Here is a 20,564-nt window from a genome sequence, read left to right on the forward strand (position 1 = left end):
TCACTCCGCACCTTCTGGAATTATTACAGGTATAGGGCAAACGTTTTCAACATTTCTTCATATGCGAATCCTTTCATCCTAGGAATGAGCCACTGAACATTCTCTGCACTGCTTCTAACACAGTTATATCTTTTTAAAAATAGAGACCAAAACTCTACACAGTACTCCAGATGACGTCTCACCAAAGCCTTGTACAGTAGCAGCAAAACTTCCCTAGTTTTATGTTCCGTCCCCCAATAACAATAAATGACAATATTCAATTTGTCTTCCTAATCCCTTGCTGACCCTGCATAATAACTTCTTGTTATTCATGACTCGGACACCCAGATCCCTCTCTATCACCGAGTTCAGCAATCTTTCTCCATTTAAATAATAAACTGCTTTTCTGCCAAAGTGGACAAGTTCACATTTTCCCATGTTATATTTGATCTGCCAAAGGTTTGCCCACTCACTTTGTCTATCTGTATCCCTTTGCAGACTCTCTACCACATTTTGACACCTTACTTTCCTACCTCTCTTGGTGTTATTTGCAAATGTAATTACTATACATTTGGTCCTGTGTTCCAAATCATTGACATAGATTGTAAATGGTTGATGCCCCAGCACTGATCCCTGTGGCACCCCACTAGTTACAGATTGCCAACCTGTAAAAGACCCATTAATCCCTATTCTCTGCTCCCTGTTAGCTAATCAATCCTTTATCCATGTTAATATGTTACCCCTGTAATCTTATTTTGTCTAGTAGCCTTTGAACTGGCATCTTAGCAAATGTCTTATGGAAATCTGAGTTCACCACATTACAGGTTCCCCTTTATCCATCTTGTTGTTACTTCCTCAAAAAACTCTTAGGAAATTAATTAAACATGACAAGTCCCGCCTCAGAACGTTTCCGGACAGACGTTAGGTGCACAAGTCCCGCCTCAGAGAGTTACGTGGCAGCTCTGTAGTCCCGGCAGCAGTATCCAGGACTGGGACTACAAGCAATCTCCAGATTTTCAATCCTGGATTCCTGGACCAGATACATGCGGGAGGAGTCATAGTGGGGAGAGATGGTGAGGCCTGGGGATTGGAGAGAGGATGGATGGACGTCCTGATGGAGAGAAAGGGAGGAACAGGCCTGGGGGGCGGAGGGGATGTGGCACATCCAATGTGGAAAGGGAGCCCGTGAGGGAGGTACAAACCCCCCACCTGAGGCTCAAGCCCAAGGTGACCTGCCGGGCTTCCCCCTTGCACCTGAACTCCTCCTGCTAGCCTCAAAATTGAGGCCGGAATGGTCACTTACGGGCCTCAATTGTGGACATGTTGTGGGCGGTTGGGAGGACAACCGGAAGGCCTGCAGAATTTTACAGCCCCCCCACCCCTCCAAACCTGTAAATCCATTGGTGAGGGAACATAAAATTCTGCTCAATATGTTTTACTCTATACAATGGTAATTGTGACAAATCTTTGGTTTCTAAGCATACATTCAGAAATCTATCATAACTAATAGTTCTTGCTAATGTTAGTTGCATTTTTCACTTTGAATATTATCAGTGAACATTATGCATGGACATAAAATTCATGTTATTATACCAAAAATGTTCAATTCGCCAGCATCATTCTGCAATGATCGAAGTGACAGTGATAATCAGAATGTTGTGAAAATAGCAAACCTGATCATGCCATTGGGGTTTTCTGCGGAAAAAACAGTGGTGCAACAAAAACCTCTCAGGAAGTTATGAAATGGAATAAATAATGGCTGACGTTTTTAGTTATAGTTTCTGCTTTTGCAAATGTAGGCCATGTGACCTACAGAAGCCATTAAAATGGGACAACTCTCCACTTTGGGTAATTGTGTAGCAAGACATGCCCTGGCGGCAGACAATGTGCTGTGACAGGCACAAAAGCACAAATGTGCAGGATTTGAGGGCTATGCTTAAACCACCTGAGATAGTTGCTAAATGTGACAAATTGCCAAAAACGATTTCTGAAACAGAAAATAATTTTTCATCTTCCTCCTTTTCCCACCAGCTTTCACACCACTTCTCTATCTGCTGAAACTTCTCTGGGGTACAGGTCTGTGGGCACCAAGCACTCACTAATACTTAATTCAAGCAGCTATTTGTCATTTTGAGTCTAGGTTGTGTATGTTGCAAACTATTCATCTGTTTGGTGAATGGTAGGGTTTCACGGGTGCATCACAACTGCATCCAACGTTGACATTTGTAGTTTCAGCAGGACTTTCTGCATAGCAATCAGGGCAGGATACCTATCTCAGTTTCCTCCTCTTTAACACTCTTCCTCCTCTTTGACACTTGCCTGGTCAAAATTGCAGATCAGAAATTTAACCTGGAAGCTTTTGGTATGTGTAGGATTCACTATTGCCTTCTGTCTAATCTGAAAAGAACAAAAATTGGTAAGTTTGAAAATAATACTTGGGGGGTGGGGGGGGGGGAGGTTGGAGGGGAAGAAAGCGGAGATGGGCATAAACATCTTTGTCTCAGTTGTTGGGAATGTGATGATGGTCTCAAGGAGTCCAGGTCGTTGTAGCAATATGTACTTTTATATACATGTTGTAATCTGGAGCTACGGATAGTGGTGATTGGGGTTCGAATTGTACTCATTAAAAAATGTCACAAGAACTTTGCATTGGACACAATGTTAAAATCAGAAGGCACAATGACATTGAAATTAAGTTAGAAAATAGGCCATTTGTTTTCAGTTATCAAAAACAGATTGTTTTGTTAACTTGTATAATTTGACATCTCATTTACTTGTCTAAAGTTCTTTTAGAGTAGATAAACACTGTCAAATATTTTAGAAAATGTAATGGTCCACTCTCTGCCTAATATTGGAGATGCTGGAAATTTGAACAAAAAAAACCACAAAATACTAGAAGTACATAAAGTCAGCATTAGTGGATAAAACCATCAAATTAACACTTCAAGATCCTTTTGGAATGTGTTAACCTATCTGTTCTCTCCGCGGATGTGGGCTGACCTGCTCTGTGTTTCCAACATTCAGATTTTGTCATTTTTTGACCCCAATTTGAAATATGGGGCAAACGGGCAAGTCTTATCGTTAGGTGAAAACTACTTTGGGATAAAAGAGAGTGGCGGTATTTTAACCTCTGGTCCTTATTTAAATGCCCCCCCCCCCAGCTAATTCCCATTCATTCCAAACGGTAAGTCAGCTGTGAACTCACACAGCCTGGGGGCCAGCTGACAAGCAGGGAAGTTCATGAAATCAGTTGCCAGGCCAATAGGGATTGGGAGGATGGTGTCATACGCTCAGCAATACGTGAGAGGCCCGGAGGAACATACTCGCTACTCCTAAGTTTTAAAAATATTTGCAAGTTAATTTTTTGGGTCTCTTCTGTCCTCTTCCAATTTTGTGCTGAACAGCTTGGTAAGAGGCTGACTGAGGTTTCCCACTTGGGCCTCCTAGTAAAATTTGCAGTTGGGTCTCAATGTCGTCATTGCATAAGCTAGAAAGGGACCCATTGGCTTTGGGCAGGTGTCCTTTCCAACTGTGTAGAAGAGCAGATAAGTGACCTTGGGATGTTAACTGCCTACCTGCCCGGTTTTCGTTGGGCTGGTAGGGTTAAAATTATCCTGTTGTTTCTAAATGACTAATTTAGGGCAGCACGGCGGCGCAGTGGTTAGCACTGCTGCCTCATGGCGCCGAGGTCGCAGTTTCGAACCCGGCTCTGGGTCACAGTCCGTGTGGAGTTTGCACATTCGCCCCCACAACCCAAAGATGTGCAGCGTAGGTGAATTGGCTACGTTAAATTGCCCCTTAATTGGAAAAAATTAATTGGATACTCTAAATTTATTTTTTTAAAGTGACTTAATTTAGTTACTTGTCAGTCGTTTGAGTCCTTGCAAATACTACAGATGGTCATGAGCCAAGAACACAAGCAAACGTGGAAAGTATGAGTCAGAGTTACGTGATATATGTTTCATTTATGTAGTGTATTGGAGGACAACACCACAACATTAAAATTGTAAAATATATTTTACTGGGGTTTTTCCCAATCAGTCACAAATGTTGTCTATATGGTGATCTTTCTGTGAATGTGAATGCAATTTCCAATTAGTTTGTTTGTCAGAGGCCGACAAAATGCGAAACAATTCTTCAATTTCTTCCAAAAGTACTAAATGTTTCCTTAAATTTTATCTGAACCATTTTTTTTCATAGAATTTACAGTGCAGAAAGAGGCCACTCGGCCCATCAAGTCTGCACCAGCTCTTAGAAAGAGCACCCTACCCAAGCCCACTCCTCCACCCTATCCCCATAACCCAGTAACCCCACCCAACACTAAGGGCAATTTTGGACACTAAGGGCAATTTAGCATGGCCAATCCACCTAACTTGCGCATCTTTGGACTATGGGAGGAAACCGGAGCACCCGGAGGAAACCCACACACACACGGGGAGAATGTGCAGACTCCGCACAGACAGTGACCCAAGCCGGGAATCGAACCTGGGACCCTGGAGCTTTGAAGCACAATGCTACCGCGCTGACCTCATTATTGTCAATAGTGGTCAATTGCTGGAGCTAGTGGATCACACTATCTCCACCAATGCCTTTCCTCTGTTAACCAGCTTAGAAATTGCCCTCACGTTGCTGTACTCTTGCCTCTACAATGTTTTACTAGCTACTTTGTTGGAAAGTTCAAAGAGACAGACTGTTTTGAGCATGCACCATTTTTTGCTTTAGTGAACTCTTTATAAGTTTACTTAGCATTACCATTATGGCACATTCCTTAAGAGACAAAAATATCTGATGTATGTGTTGTAACAAATGTCCCATAACATAGGATGATGAATTTAGTGTTTTATAGGTGATTTGGTTGCAAAGCTCTCTTATCAAGTTTCTGTCTAGCAGCATTGAAACAGTGCTAACCAATGTCACAAATGACATCCTGTGTGACTGTGGTACCTTATCTGTTATAACCCAGACGGGTCTTACAGGGAAGGGATGCTTAACTACTTTGTGGATCTTGCAGAACACGAGCTCCCCCGATAAGGGGGCGGGGGACCTCTAACAATATCTGGCTATGTATAAATAGGGTCAGCCAGTAAGGCACTGACTAGAGACGATCCAGTAGGAAACTATTGGAGCAGTATATAATAGCAGCTGTCAAATAAAGTAAGTTTTGTTTCAACACACTCGGTGTGGATTCTTCATGGCCTTTCTAAGATGATCCTTCTTTATCCTTTTCAATATCTCAATAGTGTTTGAATTGATCAATCATACCATTTTCCTCAGTGCGATTGATCTGGCTTGACTGTCCTCTTAGCTATCTAATTGTAGCCTTCCATGCATTCACACTCCTATTTCCAGAGTTTCTCAAGGATCTGATCCTCTCGCCTCCTCCTTTTCCTATTGGCAACATTACCTGCACATATGGGATAAGTTTCCACATGCATGTTCACAATGCCTAGTTCTAGCTCTCTCAATCTACCCAGTGCAGGTATTATCAGACTGTCCAATATCTCAGGTAATACAGCTTTTCCAACAGACAGGCAATAACATTGCTTCCTTTGTGCATAAATGTGCTTCACATTAGTTAAATCTTTTTCACTGCAGGATGATTACAGTTGGCAGCTTAAACTCTACATTTACTATGAAAGTAGTTGGCATTTTGTGCGTGTATAGTCCTTTGTGAAGTAATTATTTGTTGATATGTTCCAGGATATCTACCTGGAGACATCATACATGTATGATGACGATGGTTACCAATCCTACTGCACTGTGTGCTGTGGTGGGCGAGAAGTATTGCTATGTGGGAATGCAAACTGCTGCAGGTACAGTAGCTGTATGAACTCTGAAACTGTGGTTTATAAAATATTATCAGTATCACAATATTTGAGTTTTTAATACTAGATTTTTATTTAGGGTCAATATCACTGGTCTCTTTGGCTACACGGCCCCTACACTTTGGAGTGCACTTCTTTTCAGTCCTAGTGCAACCCAGAGATCATGACAAAAACCCCTTTAGCCATCCCAATGACTACTGAAATATACTCCATGCAGCCACATGAATTCTGCTCTTGTTACAGAATGCAGAGTCAATAGCTCCTCTACCAAGCTGTTACATAGGTTTTATACCAATAACTGGATTATTTGCATAGGACACTTGAACAAATGGTGTAAAATATGTTACGATCCCAGTTGATGTTGTAACTGGATGAGCAGACCCAGTATGGAACCCTGGCTCAAAAGACCATAACCTATTACTTTCCTTTAGAAAATGTGAAGGAACAGAGTCACAGGACCACTAATTAATTTTAACAACAAGAAAAAATATTATTAAACATGAAAGGTTGGATCATGCTACAATACTCCCTTACCCCCCCCCCCTCCCTTAGTTTAACAAATACACACAGAGTTTAAGATTAACATGGATTACAAAGTATATCTCAAGATACAAAGATCTCAGGAGCACAACACTCCTTTAAGCACACAGATTTGCTGTGGTCAAATACACTCTACAATCTGAACCCAAGTGAATGTCTGCAGATCTCTCCACAAATTTCCCCAGATGATTGTCACATGAGAGTTTCGAAACTCCACTCCCAAAAAACACACATTAAATTCTTCTTTCATAACCATGCTTTCCACCAGTGGTTTGCATTTCGAAATGTAGTCCATGTTTTCCAAATTACTTTTTCAAACAAAGCTTCTGTCCACTTTTAACAACAAATCGAGTATCTAGGTTTTATGACTCTCCCTTCAGCATTTCTTTGACTTGACTGTTGTACAAACTGTTCACAATTGCTTTAACTATTGATCCCATAATCTAGTAAAGACGGCATGAAACTTTTGATTTACCTCTGAAGCCTGCTTTCCCACTTTAATTCTGGTTACTGCAGCTGTCTTTCTCGGAACAGTACTTTGTTCTCTGTTCTCTTAACTTCAGTCTTAAGACTTTTTCTGTCCCGATTCGCTAGTTTTCCAGGCTACATCTGATTCTTTGGGAAGTCTGCCTCTTTGCAGCTCCTTTTTCCAGTCCACTCTTTTCTTCTGGAAGAGTTGAGAGATGTGCCTGTCTCTAACCTTAAACACATTCAGCAAAAATCTAAACTCAAAAGCCTTTCTACCTTAAAAGAGCCTCCAGTTGCTATGTGATGCCCACATGTTTCTGCTAATTTATTTACTCTTCACGTCATAACACTCTCTAAGCACAATAGAAGCACAGTTGGAACTGAACCAATCCCGTTGTCCAGCATGAGTCTAACTATCAGTTTTACCCTTCTCCAGAAATATTAAATTAAACCCACTTAAAACTTTACCTTATTTCTAATGTTTACCAATACAAATATAATTCCCTAAAAACTACTGTTGTTTTCCAAACACCACCCCCATTGAAATAAATAAATCTTCATAATCATGAATGTTCCTTCACACTGATATTGCATCCACTTTACACAAACTTAACATGACAAATATTTAACCACACATATTATTACATCATATAAGTTCAGTTTTCTTAGTTCACAATTGCACGTCATATTATATAATTACAATGATTCAACCAAAATAAAGACAATAACTTGAACAGCATCAACAGAATCTATACTTGGTAACATTATCATAACATATGTATTTACTTTTCCTCTGATTCCCAGTTTTCAACTCAGAAAACAATGTTTCATTTAAGTCAACAGTGCAATTGTCCTTTTCGGCGTTTGTAGGTATAGTTCCATTCTCAAGCCCACTTTCCAAATTGATATATGGAAAATTCGCATTTCGACTTAACACATCCAAAAATGTCATTTTTGTGCAGGGCTGGGGGGGTAAAATCAGAGGCTTGGGTAGGTGGGAGGGGCTGGGATGGTGTTATATCCCAGAAAGCCAGGTGGTGAAGGTGGTATCTTTTCCAGTTCCCCTTTTCTGCTTGCCCTGTGTTTCTTCTGACATCTTCCGCCACCCCTCCCGCCTCACCAATCGCCTCCCCCCTTTTCTCTCTTTCTTCCGTTGTCCGTTTTGTTCCTCCCCCGGTTGCTGGTCATGAACAGGCCTTGGAACAGGCTGGTGAATGGACTCCACGTGTTGGGAAGCCTTCCTCTGATCCTGGAATGCTGTATTTTATTTTCTCCAATTTGAGAAATTGTGCCAGATTGGACAGCCAGTCAGCCATCTTGGGTGGTGCTGCCAATCACCAGCCGAGCAGGAGTCTTTGGTGGTTGATGCGGGAGGCGAAGGTTAGGGCATCTGTCTCTCTCCCCATAAAGAGCTCAGGTGGTTCTGATACCCTGAAGACCGCCAGTAGCAGACACGGCTCCACCCTTGCCCCACAACCTTGGACATAGCCTCGAAGAAGCCTGCCCAGTCACCGACAAACTCTGGGACAGGACCAGAACATGTGGATATGGTTGGTCGGGCCTCCCTGGTAACATTCACATTTGTCTTCCACCTCCAGGAACAATCTGCTCATTCGTGTTCTGGTTAGGTGCGCTCTGTGTACCACCTTTAGCTGTGTTAGGCTCAGCCCTGTGCATGAGGAGGTGGAGTTCACCCTGTGCAGTGCTTTGATCCAGAGTCCTCTGCCTATCTCAATGCCATGATGTGGAGATGCCGACGTTGGACTGGGGTGAGCACAGTAAGAAGTCTTACACCAGGTTAAAGTCCAACAGGTTTGTTTCAAACACTAGCTTTCGGAGCACTGCTCCTTCCTCAGGTGAATGAAGAGGTGGGTTCTAGAAACATATATGTAGACAAATTCAAAGATGCAAGACAATGTTTAGAATGCGAGCATTTGCAGGTAATTAAGTCTTTACAGATCCAGAGATGGGGGTAACCCCAGGTTAAAGAGGTGTGAATTGTCTCAATCCAGGACAGTTGGTAGGATTTTGCAAGCCCAGGCCAGATGGTGGGGGATGAATGTAATGAATAATTCTAAGCATTGTCTTGCATCTTTGAATTTGTCTATATATATGTTTCTGGAACATACCTCTTCATTCACCTGAGGAAGGAGCAGTGCTTCGAAAGCTAGTGTTTGAAACAAACCTGTTGGACTTTAACCTGGTGTTGTAAGACTTCTTACTGTGCTCACCCCAGTCCAACGCCGGCATCTCCACATCATGGCTACCATCGACACCACAAACCGCCGGCTCAAAGTGGAGAGGATCTCCAGGAAGATCATGCATATAGACACTGACATTAAGTTTCTACAAAGATGCAAAAAAGCAGACAAGATCCCGAAAGGGCCACAGATCACAAACCCACTCAAGCCTACCTACAACACAGACTACGCTGAGAGACTCTGCCATCGCACCTCTCTCACACTCCTCAACCACCTCATACGCAAGCTCTACAGCAGACGCCACAACCTGGAAACCAAGATAGAGGCCATATTCTCAACTTGCGCTCAGGACGCAGCAGACCAGCTGTGGAACACCGCCAAACAGATGAGACAACAATACTATGCCACCTATATGCACACCAAGAACAGGAAGCTTGAGAAACTCGGCATCACCACCAGCAGCAACCAAGCCCCGGTACCACAGTAGAAAACAATACAGGGAAATCTATTGTCAACTTATCGGACTACACCCTTCAACCAGCTGAAATCGAAGTCCTCAGCAGAGGGCTCAATTTCTGCACCACCACCAAAATGGACCCCATCAGTCTCGTGGCAGACACTGAGGAATTCATCAGGCGAATGAGGCTCCGGGAATTCTTCCACAGACCCCAAGAGGCCGACAGCGAGCCCAAGGAGACTATCAATGAACCGGAACAGCAGACCGAGAGATCTGCAGTGCGGCAACCGAAGAGGAAAGAGTCGAATTGGACCCCTCCGGAAGGCCGCTGCCTTGGACTCGACGTGTATGCTCAAGCCGTCAGGAGTTGCGTCAATGCCAGATTCATCAGTCGCATTCACAAGACAGCCCGAACGTCACCCTAGCACAACGCAATGCCATCCGAGCTCTCAAGACCAACCGCAGCATCGTCATCAAACCAGCAGACAAAGGAGGGGCCACCATCATACTGAACAGAACGGACTACTGCAAAGAAGTATATCGACAACTCAACAACCAGGGACACTACAGACAGTTACTCACAGATCTGACCAAGGAACATATCCGCCAACTCAACAGATTGATCAAGACCTTGGATCCAGACCTTCAGAGCACCCCACGTGCTCTCATCTCACATATTCCCCGCATTGAAGATCTCTACTGCCTCCTGAAAATACACAAGTCCAAAACACCAGGCCGTCCTATCGTTTCAGGCAATGGGACCCTGTGTGAGAACCTCTCTGGCTACATCGAGGGCATCTTGAAACCCATCGTACAAGGTACGCCCAGCTTCTGTCGCGACACGATGGACTTCCTACAGAAACTCAGCACCCATGGACCAGTTGAACTAGGAACATTCTTCGTCACAATGGACGTCTCGGCACTCTACACCAGCATCCCCAATGACGACGGCATTGCTGCAACAGCCTCAGTACTCAACACCGACAATTGCCAATCTCCAGGCGCAATTCTGCAACTCATCCGCTTCATTCTGGATCACAACGTCTTCACCTTCAACAACAAGTTCTTCATCCAGACGCACGGAGCAGCCATGGGGACCAAATTCGCACCTCAATATGCCAACATCTTCATGAACAAGACCTCCTCACCACACAGGACCTTCAACTGACGTTATACACCAGATACATCGATGACATTTTTTTCCTTTAGACCCATGGCAAAGAATCACTGAAACGACTACACGATGACATCAATAAGTTCCATCCCACCATCAGACTCACCATGGACTACTCTCCAAAATCAGTTGCATTCTTGGACACACTCATCTCCATCAAAGACGGTCACCTCAGCACTTCGCTTTACCGCAAACCCACGGATAACCTCTACAGACGCTGAAAGATGCCCTCGTACGAACGGGATATGGCGCTCGACTCATCGATCGACAATTCCAACGTGCCACAGCAAAGAAATGCACCGACCTCCTCCGAAGACAAACACGGGACACAACCGACAGAGTTGCCTTCGTCGTCCAGTAATTTCCTGGAGCGGAGGAACTACGACATCTTCTTCGCAGCCTTCAACACGTCATCGATGAAGGTGACCATCTTGCCAAGGTCATCCCCACACCCCCACTTCTTGCCTTCAAACAACCGTGCAATCTCAAACAAACCATTGTTTGCAGCAAACTACCCAGACTTCATAGATCATTATCATAGAATTTACAGAGCAGAAGGAGGCCATTCAGCCCATCGAGTCTGCACCGGTTCTTGGAAAGAGCACCCTACCCAAGGTCAACACCGCCACCCTATCCCCATAACCCAGTAACCCCACGGGCAATTTTGGACACTAAGGGCAATTTATCATGGCCAATCCACCTAACCCGCACATCTTTGGACTGTGGGAGGAAACCGGAGCACCCGGAGGAAACCCACGCACACACGGGGAGGATGTGCAGACTCCGCACAGACAGTGACTCAAGCCAGAATCGAACCTGGGACCCTGGAGCTGTGAAGCAATTGTGCTATCCACAAGGCTACCGCGCTGGCTTCAGAACAGCGACCACGACACCACACAACCCTGCTATGGCATTCTCTGCAAGACGTGCCAGATCATCGACATGGATACCACCATTACACATGAGGACACCACCCACCAGGTACGTGGAACATACTCGTGCGACTCGGCCAATATTGTCTACCTCATACGCTGCAGGAAAGGATGTCCCGAAGCGTGGTACATTGGCGAGACCATGCAGACTCTGCGACAATGAATGAACGGACATCGTGCGACAATCACCAGGCAGGAATGTTCCCTTCCAGTCGGGGAACACTTCAGCAGTCAAGGGCATTCAGCCTCTGATCTCCGGGTAAGCGTTCTCCAAAGCGGCCTTCAGGACGCGCGACAACGCAGAATCGCCGAGCAGAAACTTATAGCCAAGTTCCGCACACATGAGTGCGGCCTCAACCGGGAACTGGAATTCATGTCGCATTACATTCACCCCCCCCCCACCATCTGGCCTGGTCTTGCGAAATCCTACCAACTGTCCTGGCTTGAGACAATTCACACCCCCTAAACCTGGGGTTACCCCTATCTCTGGATCTGTAAAGACTTAATTACCTGCAAATGCTCGCATTCTAAACATTGTCTTGCATCTTTGAATTTGTCTACATATATGTTTCTGGAACATACCTCTTCATTCACCTGAGGAAGGAGCAGTGCTCTGAAAGCTAGTGTTTGAAACAAATCTGTTGGACTTTAACCTAGTGTTGTAAGACTTCTTACTATCTCTATGCCCACCTCTTCCTCCCACTTCTCCCATGTCTCATCAAGAGGTGAACTTACCTCCTCTAGTAGCTGTCCGTACTTATCAGCACAGTTACCGTCCCCCAGTTCGCTCGCAGTCAGGAGTCTGTCCAATAGGGAGTGTCCTGTTAACTGGGGGAACATCGCTGTCTCTTTTCGGAGGAAGTTTCTGACTTACATGTACCATAGTTCTTTCCCTTTCTGGAGTTGGAGCTTGTCCGTGAGTTCCCCCAGGGTCGCTACGCTGCCGTCCAGAGATAGGTCCCCTACCATCAGTACCCCTTTGTCCTGTCTCTACCTTTTAAGGACGCATCCATGATCGTGGAGATAAATTTGTGGTTCTTGCAGATTGGGGCATGTTGGACATTGCGGTCAGACCAAAGTGGTGTCACAGTTGGTTTCATGATCTCACCGTGGCCACTACCACTGGGCTTCTGGGGGGAATTGGAGTGGGGCAGTGGCCAGTGCTCGGAGGGAGGTTCCCGTGCAGGAATTCTCCTCCATTTTGACCCATTCCACTCCCGACTCCTTAACCCATCCTCGCACTCTTTCCGTGGTAGTTGCCCAGTGGTAGGATAAGAGGGTCGGGAGGTCCAGGCCCACCATATTCCTCCGTCTTTGTAGCACATTTTTCCTGATCCTCCGGTTATTCCCCCACCACAAAAACGCCATGATTTATTTGTCAACTTTGCTGAAGAAGGCCTTGTGGATGAAGATTGGGAGGAATCTGACAGCAAAAGGAACCTGGGCAGTACATTCAGCTCGATTGTCTGTACTCTACCAACCAGGGAGGTGGAAGCGAGCCCCACCTCTGTACGTCCCTTTTTACCTCCTCCACCAGACTCCATTTGTGGATCCGTGTCCAGTCGTGGGCTATTTGGAACCCTAGGTAGCAGAATTTGGTTTGGGCCAGCTTGACAGCGACTTTTCCAGCTCTGGTCCCCACTCCCCCCCCCCCTTCATCCCCCGCGGGTTCACGGGGACATTTTGCTCTTGCTCGGTTTCAGTTTGTAACCTGAGAAGGCTCCGAACTCCCTGAGGAGTTCCATTATTCCCCCCATGCTGGATAGGGGGTTCGAGAGGTAGAGGAGCAGGTCATTCACGTAGAGTGCGACTCTACGCTCTCTGTCCCCCTTTTGAATGCCTCTCCACTCCTTCGCTGATCTGAGAGCAATAGCCAGTGGCTTGTTTGTCAGGGCAAATAACATCGGGGACAGTGGGCATCCTTGCCCTGTGCCTCCAGCTTTTAAAGGAGAGGTCCATGATCGCGGGAATGAATTTGTGGTTCTTGCAGATGCGGGCTATGATGAACATCGCGGTCATGACCATGTTCAGCTGGCGGTTGATGTTTGCTGTTGTATGTCCTCGACAAAGTCCGTCTGGTCCTCCGCAACTACTTCTGGCATGCAACTCTCCAGTCACCTCGCCAGAACTTTGGCCTTCGTGTTTAGGTGTGAGATGAGTCTTTATGAAAATGAAATGAAAATCGCTTATTGTCACAAGTAGCTTCAAATGAAGTTACTGTGAAAAGCCCCTAGTCGCCACATTCCGGCGCCTGTTCGGGGAGGCTGGTACGGGAATTGAACCGTGTTGCTGGCCTGCCTTGGTCTGCTTTCAAAGCCAGTGATTTAGCCCTGTGCTAAACCAGCGACCCACACTCTGTCGGGTCTTTATCCTTTTTGGAGATTAGTGATGTCAAGGGCTGTGCCAGCCTGGGTGGCAGTGTCACTCTCGACAGCGAGTCATTGAACATCTCGTGCTAAAGCAAATATTTTATAGGAGTCGACCGGTCTCCTTGTCCCAGAGAGCCCTGTATGCAATCATTTTCCACCCTTATCACTGCCTTTAATGCCTCCCAGAATGTAGAGAGAGAGACCTCTCCATTCTGGTTGATGGTGGGAGCCTAGGTCAGGGATTTCTGCCACAGTCTTTTTTATAAAGTCTGCATCGTCTCAGTTGGGGGCATACACATTTACAAGCACCACTGGTGCCCCTTCCAGGACACCCCTTACCATGACATACCATCCCCCCAGGACTGTCACCGTCCTCGTCATGGTATATGACGTCCTCTTACTGAACAGTATGGGCACCAACCACAGCACTTGTCCCATTGCACGTTTGGTACATCTGTCCTAGCCAACTCTTTCTTACCCTCATTCAGCCCTTCTCCCTCGGGTGTGTCTCCCTCAGACCTGAGGTATGTTAGCCCTCAGGCTTTTCAGATGGGTGAAGACTCTTGATCTTTTCACTGGGTTTTGAGTCCCCTGACATTCCAGATGACTATCCTGATGGGAGGTTTCAGTCTCCCGCGCTCCTGCAGGGTCAACACGTGGATGAGCCGCTGCACTCCTTGATTTCCCCTTTGTCTGGTGGCCATCCAAGATGGTCACTGTTGATTCCTTTGTTCCAGCCATCTCCGTGTGCGACCTGTTGTAGCCAGCATTCTAACCCCCCCCTTCCTAATCCTCTATTCCTCCCCCTTCCTGTGCCCTGTAGGCTCCCCTCATCTACCCCCCTGATTTGTTATGTTGTAGGTGTAACAGAAGCGGCTTCCTTGTGGTGCACTTGACAAAGGAAGGTTCAGACGTGGAGATAACTTCAACACGTTTATTAAACTATTTACACTTCTATTACTCGGGTTCAACACTACTGCTAACCTTATATAGCTACCCTGACTGACTAACCAGCTGCTGCAATCCACGTGGTGGGAGTGATATTGAATCAACCCTGTGTCTCTACTCACTGACTGTCTCTACTGGAAAGAGGCAGATCATGTGTGTGGTATCCTTTATATATGGGTTGGTGTAATGCCCCCCTGTGGTCGTGTCACCTCCTTGTGTATCGTGAACGTCTATTGGTCATGTCCTATCTACTTGATCTATTGGTTGAGTGTGTGATGTCTTTGGTGCTCCCTCTAGTGTCTAGCTAGCCTACATGTATTTACATTGATGCACATCACCACATCCCCACTTTTTTATATGTTCATATTTTCTGTACACTTTTTAAGAAAATTGAACAAAAACAGGTTGATAAGGTAATGTATATACAAGTCATGGGAACCGTGATTAAACAATAAGTCCAAATCATTACTGTGAGTCCAAAAACCATCAATCACCATGGTCAAATGTCTCTCTTGGTTATGAACGCCATCAACATCCCTGTGCCACAGGAACCAAGAAGTGGTCAAATCACTTCGCTGTCTGATTTGGAGTCTTTTTCTTTTTCCGATCTTTATGATGGTGCTTTTGGGTGGCATCTTGTAGCTGATAAGGTGTTGACGTTGAAGAGGTACCATCAACAGTATCATTCCAGGCCATGGATGTGCCATATGTTGAAGTTGGACAAGACTGTACATACTGGTTCTGGCCACATGCTGTGCAGGGAGGGTGATCCTGCTGAGAACCATTGAAGCTTGTCGAATTGGAAACAGAATTGCTACTCGCATAAATACCTGGTGATGGGGTGAAACTAGAACCTTGCATCTGATAGGAATATGCTGTCTGGCCAGGCTGGGGTACAGCAAATCCTGGGCTGTAATTAAGGCATCCAGTCTGTAGTGCAGATTGCGCTTGCGGTAGTCCTCCTTCAGTCTTGATTCCATTAGTGGGCAATCCGTAGTGCTGGCCTGTTTGAGAATATGCTGCATAGACTGCTGGCTGCTGCATGCCTGAATACTGGGTTTGTCCTGTCATTGGCTGCACTGCTGGTGTGGAAAAAATGTGTGGATATAGCTGTGGTGAATATTGGTGTATTCCTCTTGGACTGTAGCCGCTGCTTGTTATTACTGACCCAGTGTAATTGTTAAGTGATCCATCTCCTGTCGTTGTGGCATCTGCTGTCACCCTGAGCGTGCCATCACTGAGGTTGCGGCACTCCCTGTCTGGAGTAAAGGCCGGCTTACGTGAATCAGAGTCGGCGTTTGGTTGCTCCCCATCTGGAGTCTGGTCTGTTTTAACTGAGTCAGTGTTGGTTTGTTGATGCTCCCCGTCCAGAGTCTTAGCAGGTTCACTGGAGTCAGCTGAGATTTCTTGAAGCTGCGTGTCTGGAGTCGAAACATGCAGGAATGCATTGACCTGTGGAGAGGTTTGAGCGAATGAGGGTGGAAGTATCGTCGTGTCACCGGAGTCACCAGTGGTCTCACAGTGATCGTCGAGTGCCTCTGTACACATGAGCTGAGGTCTGTCACTTTGCACATCTTGCATGGGAAGTGGGATGCTGTCGTCACTCGTCTCAGATACCGTGGGTAGATCCTCAGTAGCTGCTTGTTGTTCACTTGGGTTGGGTAAATTGTCAGAGTCTTCATCTGGTGGTGCAAACAATGTGGGTGGACTGGTATTGTTTTGCTGTTGTCCTTCATTTGGGCTTGGACTGTCATCGTCGCTTTGTTCTTCACTGCAGCATGATAGACCGTCATGAACATCCTGCTGTGCACTGGAGCGTGGTAGACTGTCATAGTCTTCTTGCTGTTTACTTGAGCATGGCAGAATCGCATCGTGTGCCGCTAGTTGGTCCGAGGAGATTGCTAGACCCTCATGGTCTTGTTCCTGCAAGGACTGCGCGTCGGAGTCTTGCGTTGCTTCTATCGTGGAGGCTGTCCATGAACTCGCTGCGGAGGCTTGTGACACTGGAGTCACGTCTTGTGTGTGCAAGGACTGCGGTGTGGAGTCTTGCGTTTCTTCTTTTGCAGAGTCGGGAAACCTGAGCGGTGCGTGGACCACGCTCTTGTGTGGCAGCAGGCCGCTCACTGTGGGCTTGTACCGCTCTCTGTCTCTTGGTTTCAGGCTGCAGCTTCATCCTGCACTCACGAGTTGGGATGTCATATCTGCTGGGCTGAAGATCCTCAAATCCAAAGAACGAATCCGCATCTGCGTTGGATTCAATACGGGGGTCTTCAATGTGCAACACGTCTAGTTGCGGTTCAGATTTGGTACTGGGGTAGCCTCCCAAGGTGAAAGGTTAGTCCGAGTTGTAGTCTTCTAGGACCATATCATCACTGTTTGCGTCGGAGGTGGCATTGGGCTCGCGAGGTCCAGAGAAAACGTTAAGGTCGGTATCGAAGTATTTCAAGGTCAGAATCCTCGGTTTGGGCGTAGGTAACTGCTTGTTGCAGGGTTCTTTGGAGGTTAATTTAATTTCCTGGTTCAATTTGAGGCATTGTGCTGTCATTCCAGGTGAAGGAAGGTTGTTTTACGGCTTTAAAAGATTTTTTCTTTGATTTGGGACGTTTCCCCTTTAAATGGGCGTGGTCCGGGTCTCTGATGTCATGACGCATGTGATGTAGCGCGTAGGAAGCGATTGCGCATGCGCAGATCACTGTTCCTTTACCGATGGCATGCGCAAACGGACCTTCCCGTTCTGCACGCTTCTCGTGCAACTGCAAGTGCAGTCCCTTTAGAAAGATGGCCGCCGATCACAATTGTTCTCTGCTCCGGGATTTCGGCCTCGTGGTGAGTACTGGCGCTTCTCTTACATTTTTTTCCTGGTTGGTGTGCGTTTTCCTCACAGTATTTGCCGAATTTGTCCAGGACTGCCTGGAAGTCGCTCCTGTTTTCCCCTTTGGAGAACTTGAATTTTTTAAAGATTTCTTCTGCTCTGGCACCGGCTATGGTGAGGAGAAGCTCTGTCCTTTCAGCATCAGCCAGGTCTTCTAGTTCGGCTGCCACCAGGAAGATTTCAAACTTTTGCCGGAATGCCCGCCAGTTTTCGCGGAGATCGCCGTGGCACTGGAGCTGCTGACGGAACCCGGATCTCGAACATCTTGGCTGGGTATCGTTGCTGGTTGTCACTGTGCACTGAGGTATGGCTATATGGATTGAAACAGTTCAGTCCTGGTACCATGATTTGTTATGTTGTAGGTGTAACATAAGCGGCTTCCTTGTGGTGCACTTGACAAAGGAAGGTTCAGACGTGGAGATAACTTCAACACGTTTATTAAACTATTAACACTTCTATTACTCGGGTTCGACACTACTGCTAATCCTACTATAGCTACCCAGACTGACTAACCAGCTGCTGCAATCCACGTGGTGTGTGTAATATTGAATCAACCCTATGTCTGCTCTCACTGACTGTCTCCACTGGAAAGAGGCAGATCATGTGTGTGGTATCCTTTATATATGGGTTGGTGTAATGCCCCCCTGTGGTCGTGTCGCCTCCTTGTGTATCGTGAATGTCTATTGGTCGTGTCCTATCTACTTGATCTATTGGTTGAGTGTGTGTGTGTGATGTCTTTGGTGCTCCCTCTAGTGTCTAGCTAGCCTACATGTATTTACATTGATGCACATCACCACACACCCCCACCCTGTTCTCACCCCCCCCAACCTAGTGTTGTGTCCCCCTTCTGCCAGGCACCTCTCGCTGTCGATAGCTGCATCGCGCCCTCCCCCCTTTCCATTTCTTTCCTGTACCAGCATGCTGGCCAGCATGGTGGCTCTCTCCTTCATCCCCCTATCCGTTCTGCTCCTCTCTCTCTCTCCACCCCCCACTCCCTTCCAAATTTGGTGTCTCTCCACTCTCTTCCTCCCTCCCCTCCCCTTTATCAAAAAGTGAAGAAATATTGCCATTCACAATGGTCCAGATGTGTCCATTAATTGTGCTGCCTTCGCAGCCCATTCCTCAGATGGATTTCTCCGCTTCTCCCGGTGTGCTGAAGAAATGTTGTTTGCCCTGATAGGTCACCCACAGTTTGGCCGATTACAGCATCCAAAACCTCATCTTGCTCTCATATAGAACCGCTTTGGCCCCATTAAACCCGGCCCAGTGCTTGGCCAGGCTGGCTCCAATGTCTTGGTACACGTGGATCATGTGCTTATCCCACTTGCAGGACCGCATATTTCATGCCCAGTTAAAGATTCGTTCCTTGTCCTGGAACCGGTGGAGCTTGTCAAGGATGGCCCGCAGTGGTTCCCCTGCCTTGGGCCTCTGCCGGAGCAACCTGTGGGCCTGGCCACCTCTGGGGCTTGGGACTGCTCAGCATATCCCTGTCACCAAAAGCCCATCTGATGTTCTACCTGGCTCTCTATAGCCTATGATTGTAATTGACTTGGCATCAATGAGCTTCTCTTTTTGTTTGCAATTAATGATATTAGGGTATGGTTAGTTTGTGATCTCTCTCCCTCCCATGATGTAAGCCAAACAAATGACAATTTAAAACACCTTCAATTGAATATAGCAGTCAGCATTTATACTGCCAGCGAAACCATTCGATCCTGCCAATTCCGCCCTTTCACACCCTATAGAGGAAATTAACCATTTTGTCTAAACACTCTCATAACTTAGGCTTTAAAAAACCTAGAAGACGTCAACATAATTGTTCTGTTTTGTGTCAAATGCGTATTTTTATTCAAATTAGAATTTGCATACCAGCACATACAATACGGTTGACATTTTAAGTTATTTACTGAAATTTGTAAACTTTTAATCAACTATCACTCTGCTGCCTAATACTCTGCTCCATACATTAACCAGTTCAAATGCTGTATCTTCTCATTCAGGTCACTTGCAGACGCTGTAAACATGAGCTGATCCAAACTTGATACTGTCGTATCCTAACGTGCACTAGGTTCCATTCACCCAACACCCCTTGCGCTTGCTGACCTGTGTTGGCTTCTGGTCTGGCAACACTTTGATTGTAAAATTCTAAACCTTGTTTTGAAATCCCTCCATGGCACTTCCCCTCCCTAATTCTGTAACATCCTTCAGAGCTACAACTCTCTTGGGTTCCCTGCACTCCTCAAATTCTGGCCTCTTGCACACCCCAATTTTCTTTGCTACACCATTGGTAGTTCTGCCTTCAGCCATCTACATTCTAAGCTCTCGAATTCCCTCCCTAAACCTCTCGACCTCTCAAACCCTTTTTCCTCCTGAAGATGCTCTTTAAAACACTCCTATTTGTCTATGCTTTTGGTCACCTGTCTTTATATTATCCTGCTCTCGAGCTGACAAGACCCTTGCATCATCTTTTTTTGGGAAGGTCTGCCACATCCCCCACAGGGGCTGCACGATGGCACAGTGGTTAGCACTGCTGCCTCACAGTGCCATTGATCCGGATTCAATTCCAGCCTTGGGTGATTGTCTGTGTGGAGTTGGCACTTTCTCCCCGTGTCTACGTGGGTTTCCTCCCACAATCCAGAGATATGCTGGTTAGGTGGATTGGCCAATCTAGATTTCCCCTTAGTGCCCAAAGTGTGCAGATAAGGTAGGTTATGGGGATAGGGCGGGGGACTGGGCCAAGGCAGGGTGTTCTTTCAGAGGGTCAGTGCAGACTCGATGGGCTGAAGGGCCTCCTGCACT

At 46.3% G+C, this 20,564-nt stretch overlaps 1 protein-coding gene across 9 annotated transcripts in view; it reads left to right on the forward strand.

Moving 5' to 3' along the window:
• The window catches only part of dnmt3bb.1 (DNA (cytosine-5-)-methyltransferase 3 beta, duplicate b.1), a 352,173-nt gene that overhangs the window by 218,282 nt on the left and 113,327 nt on the right, over positions 1-20,564 (forward strand). For all 9 annotated transcript variants that reach the window (XM_072514981.1, XM_072514983.1, XM_072514985.1 and 6 more), the window contains one exon: positions 5,680-5,792. In XM_072514981.1, coding sequence (XP_072371082.1) covers positions 5,680-5,792 — 113 coding nt within the window. The remainder of the gene's footprint in view (positions 1-5,679; positions 5,793-20,564) is intronic.

Source organism: Scyliorhinus torazame, chromosome 8 (assembly GCF_047496885.1).
Source record: "Scyliorhinus torazame isolate Kashiwa2021f chromosome 8, sScyTor2.1, whole genome shotgun sequence".
Lineage (NCBI taxonomy): Eukaryota > Metazoa > Chordata > Chondrichthyes > Carcharhiniformes > Scyliorhinidae > Scyliorhinus > Scyliorhinus torazame.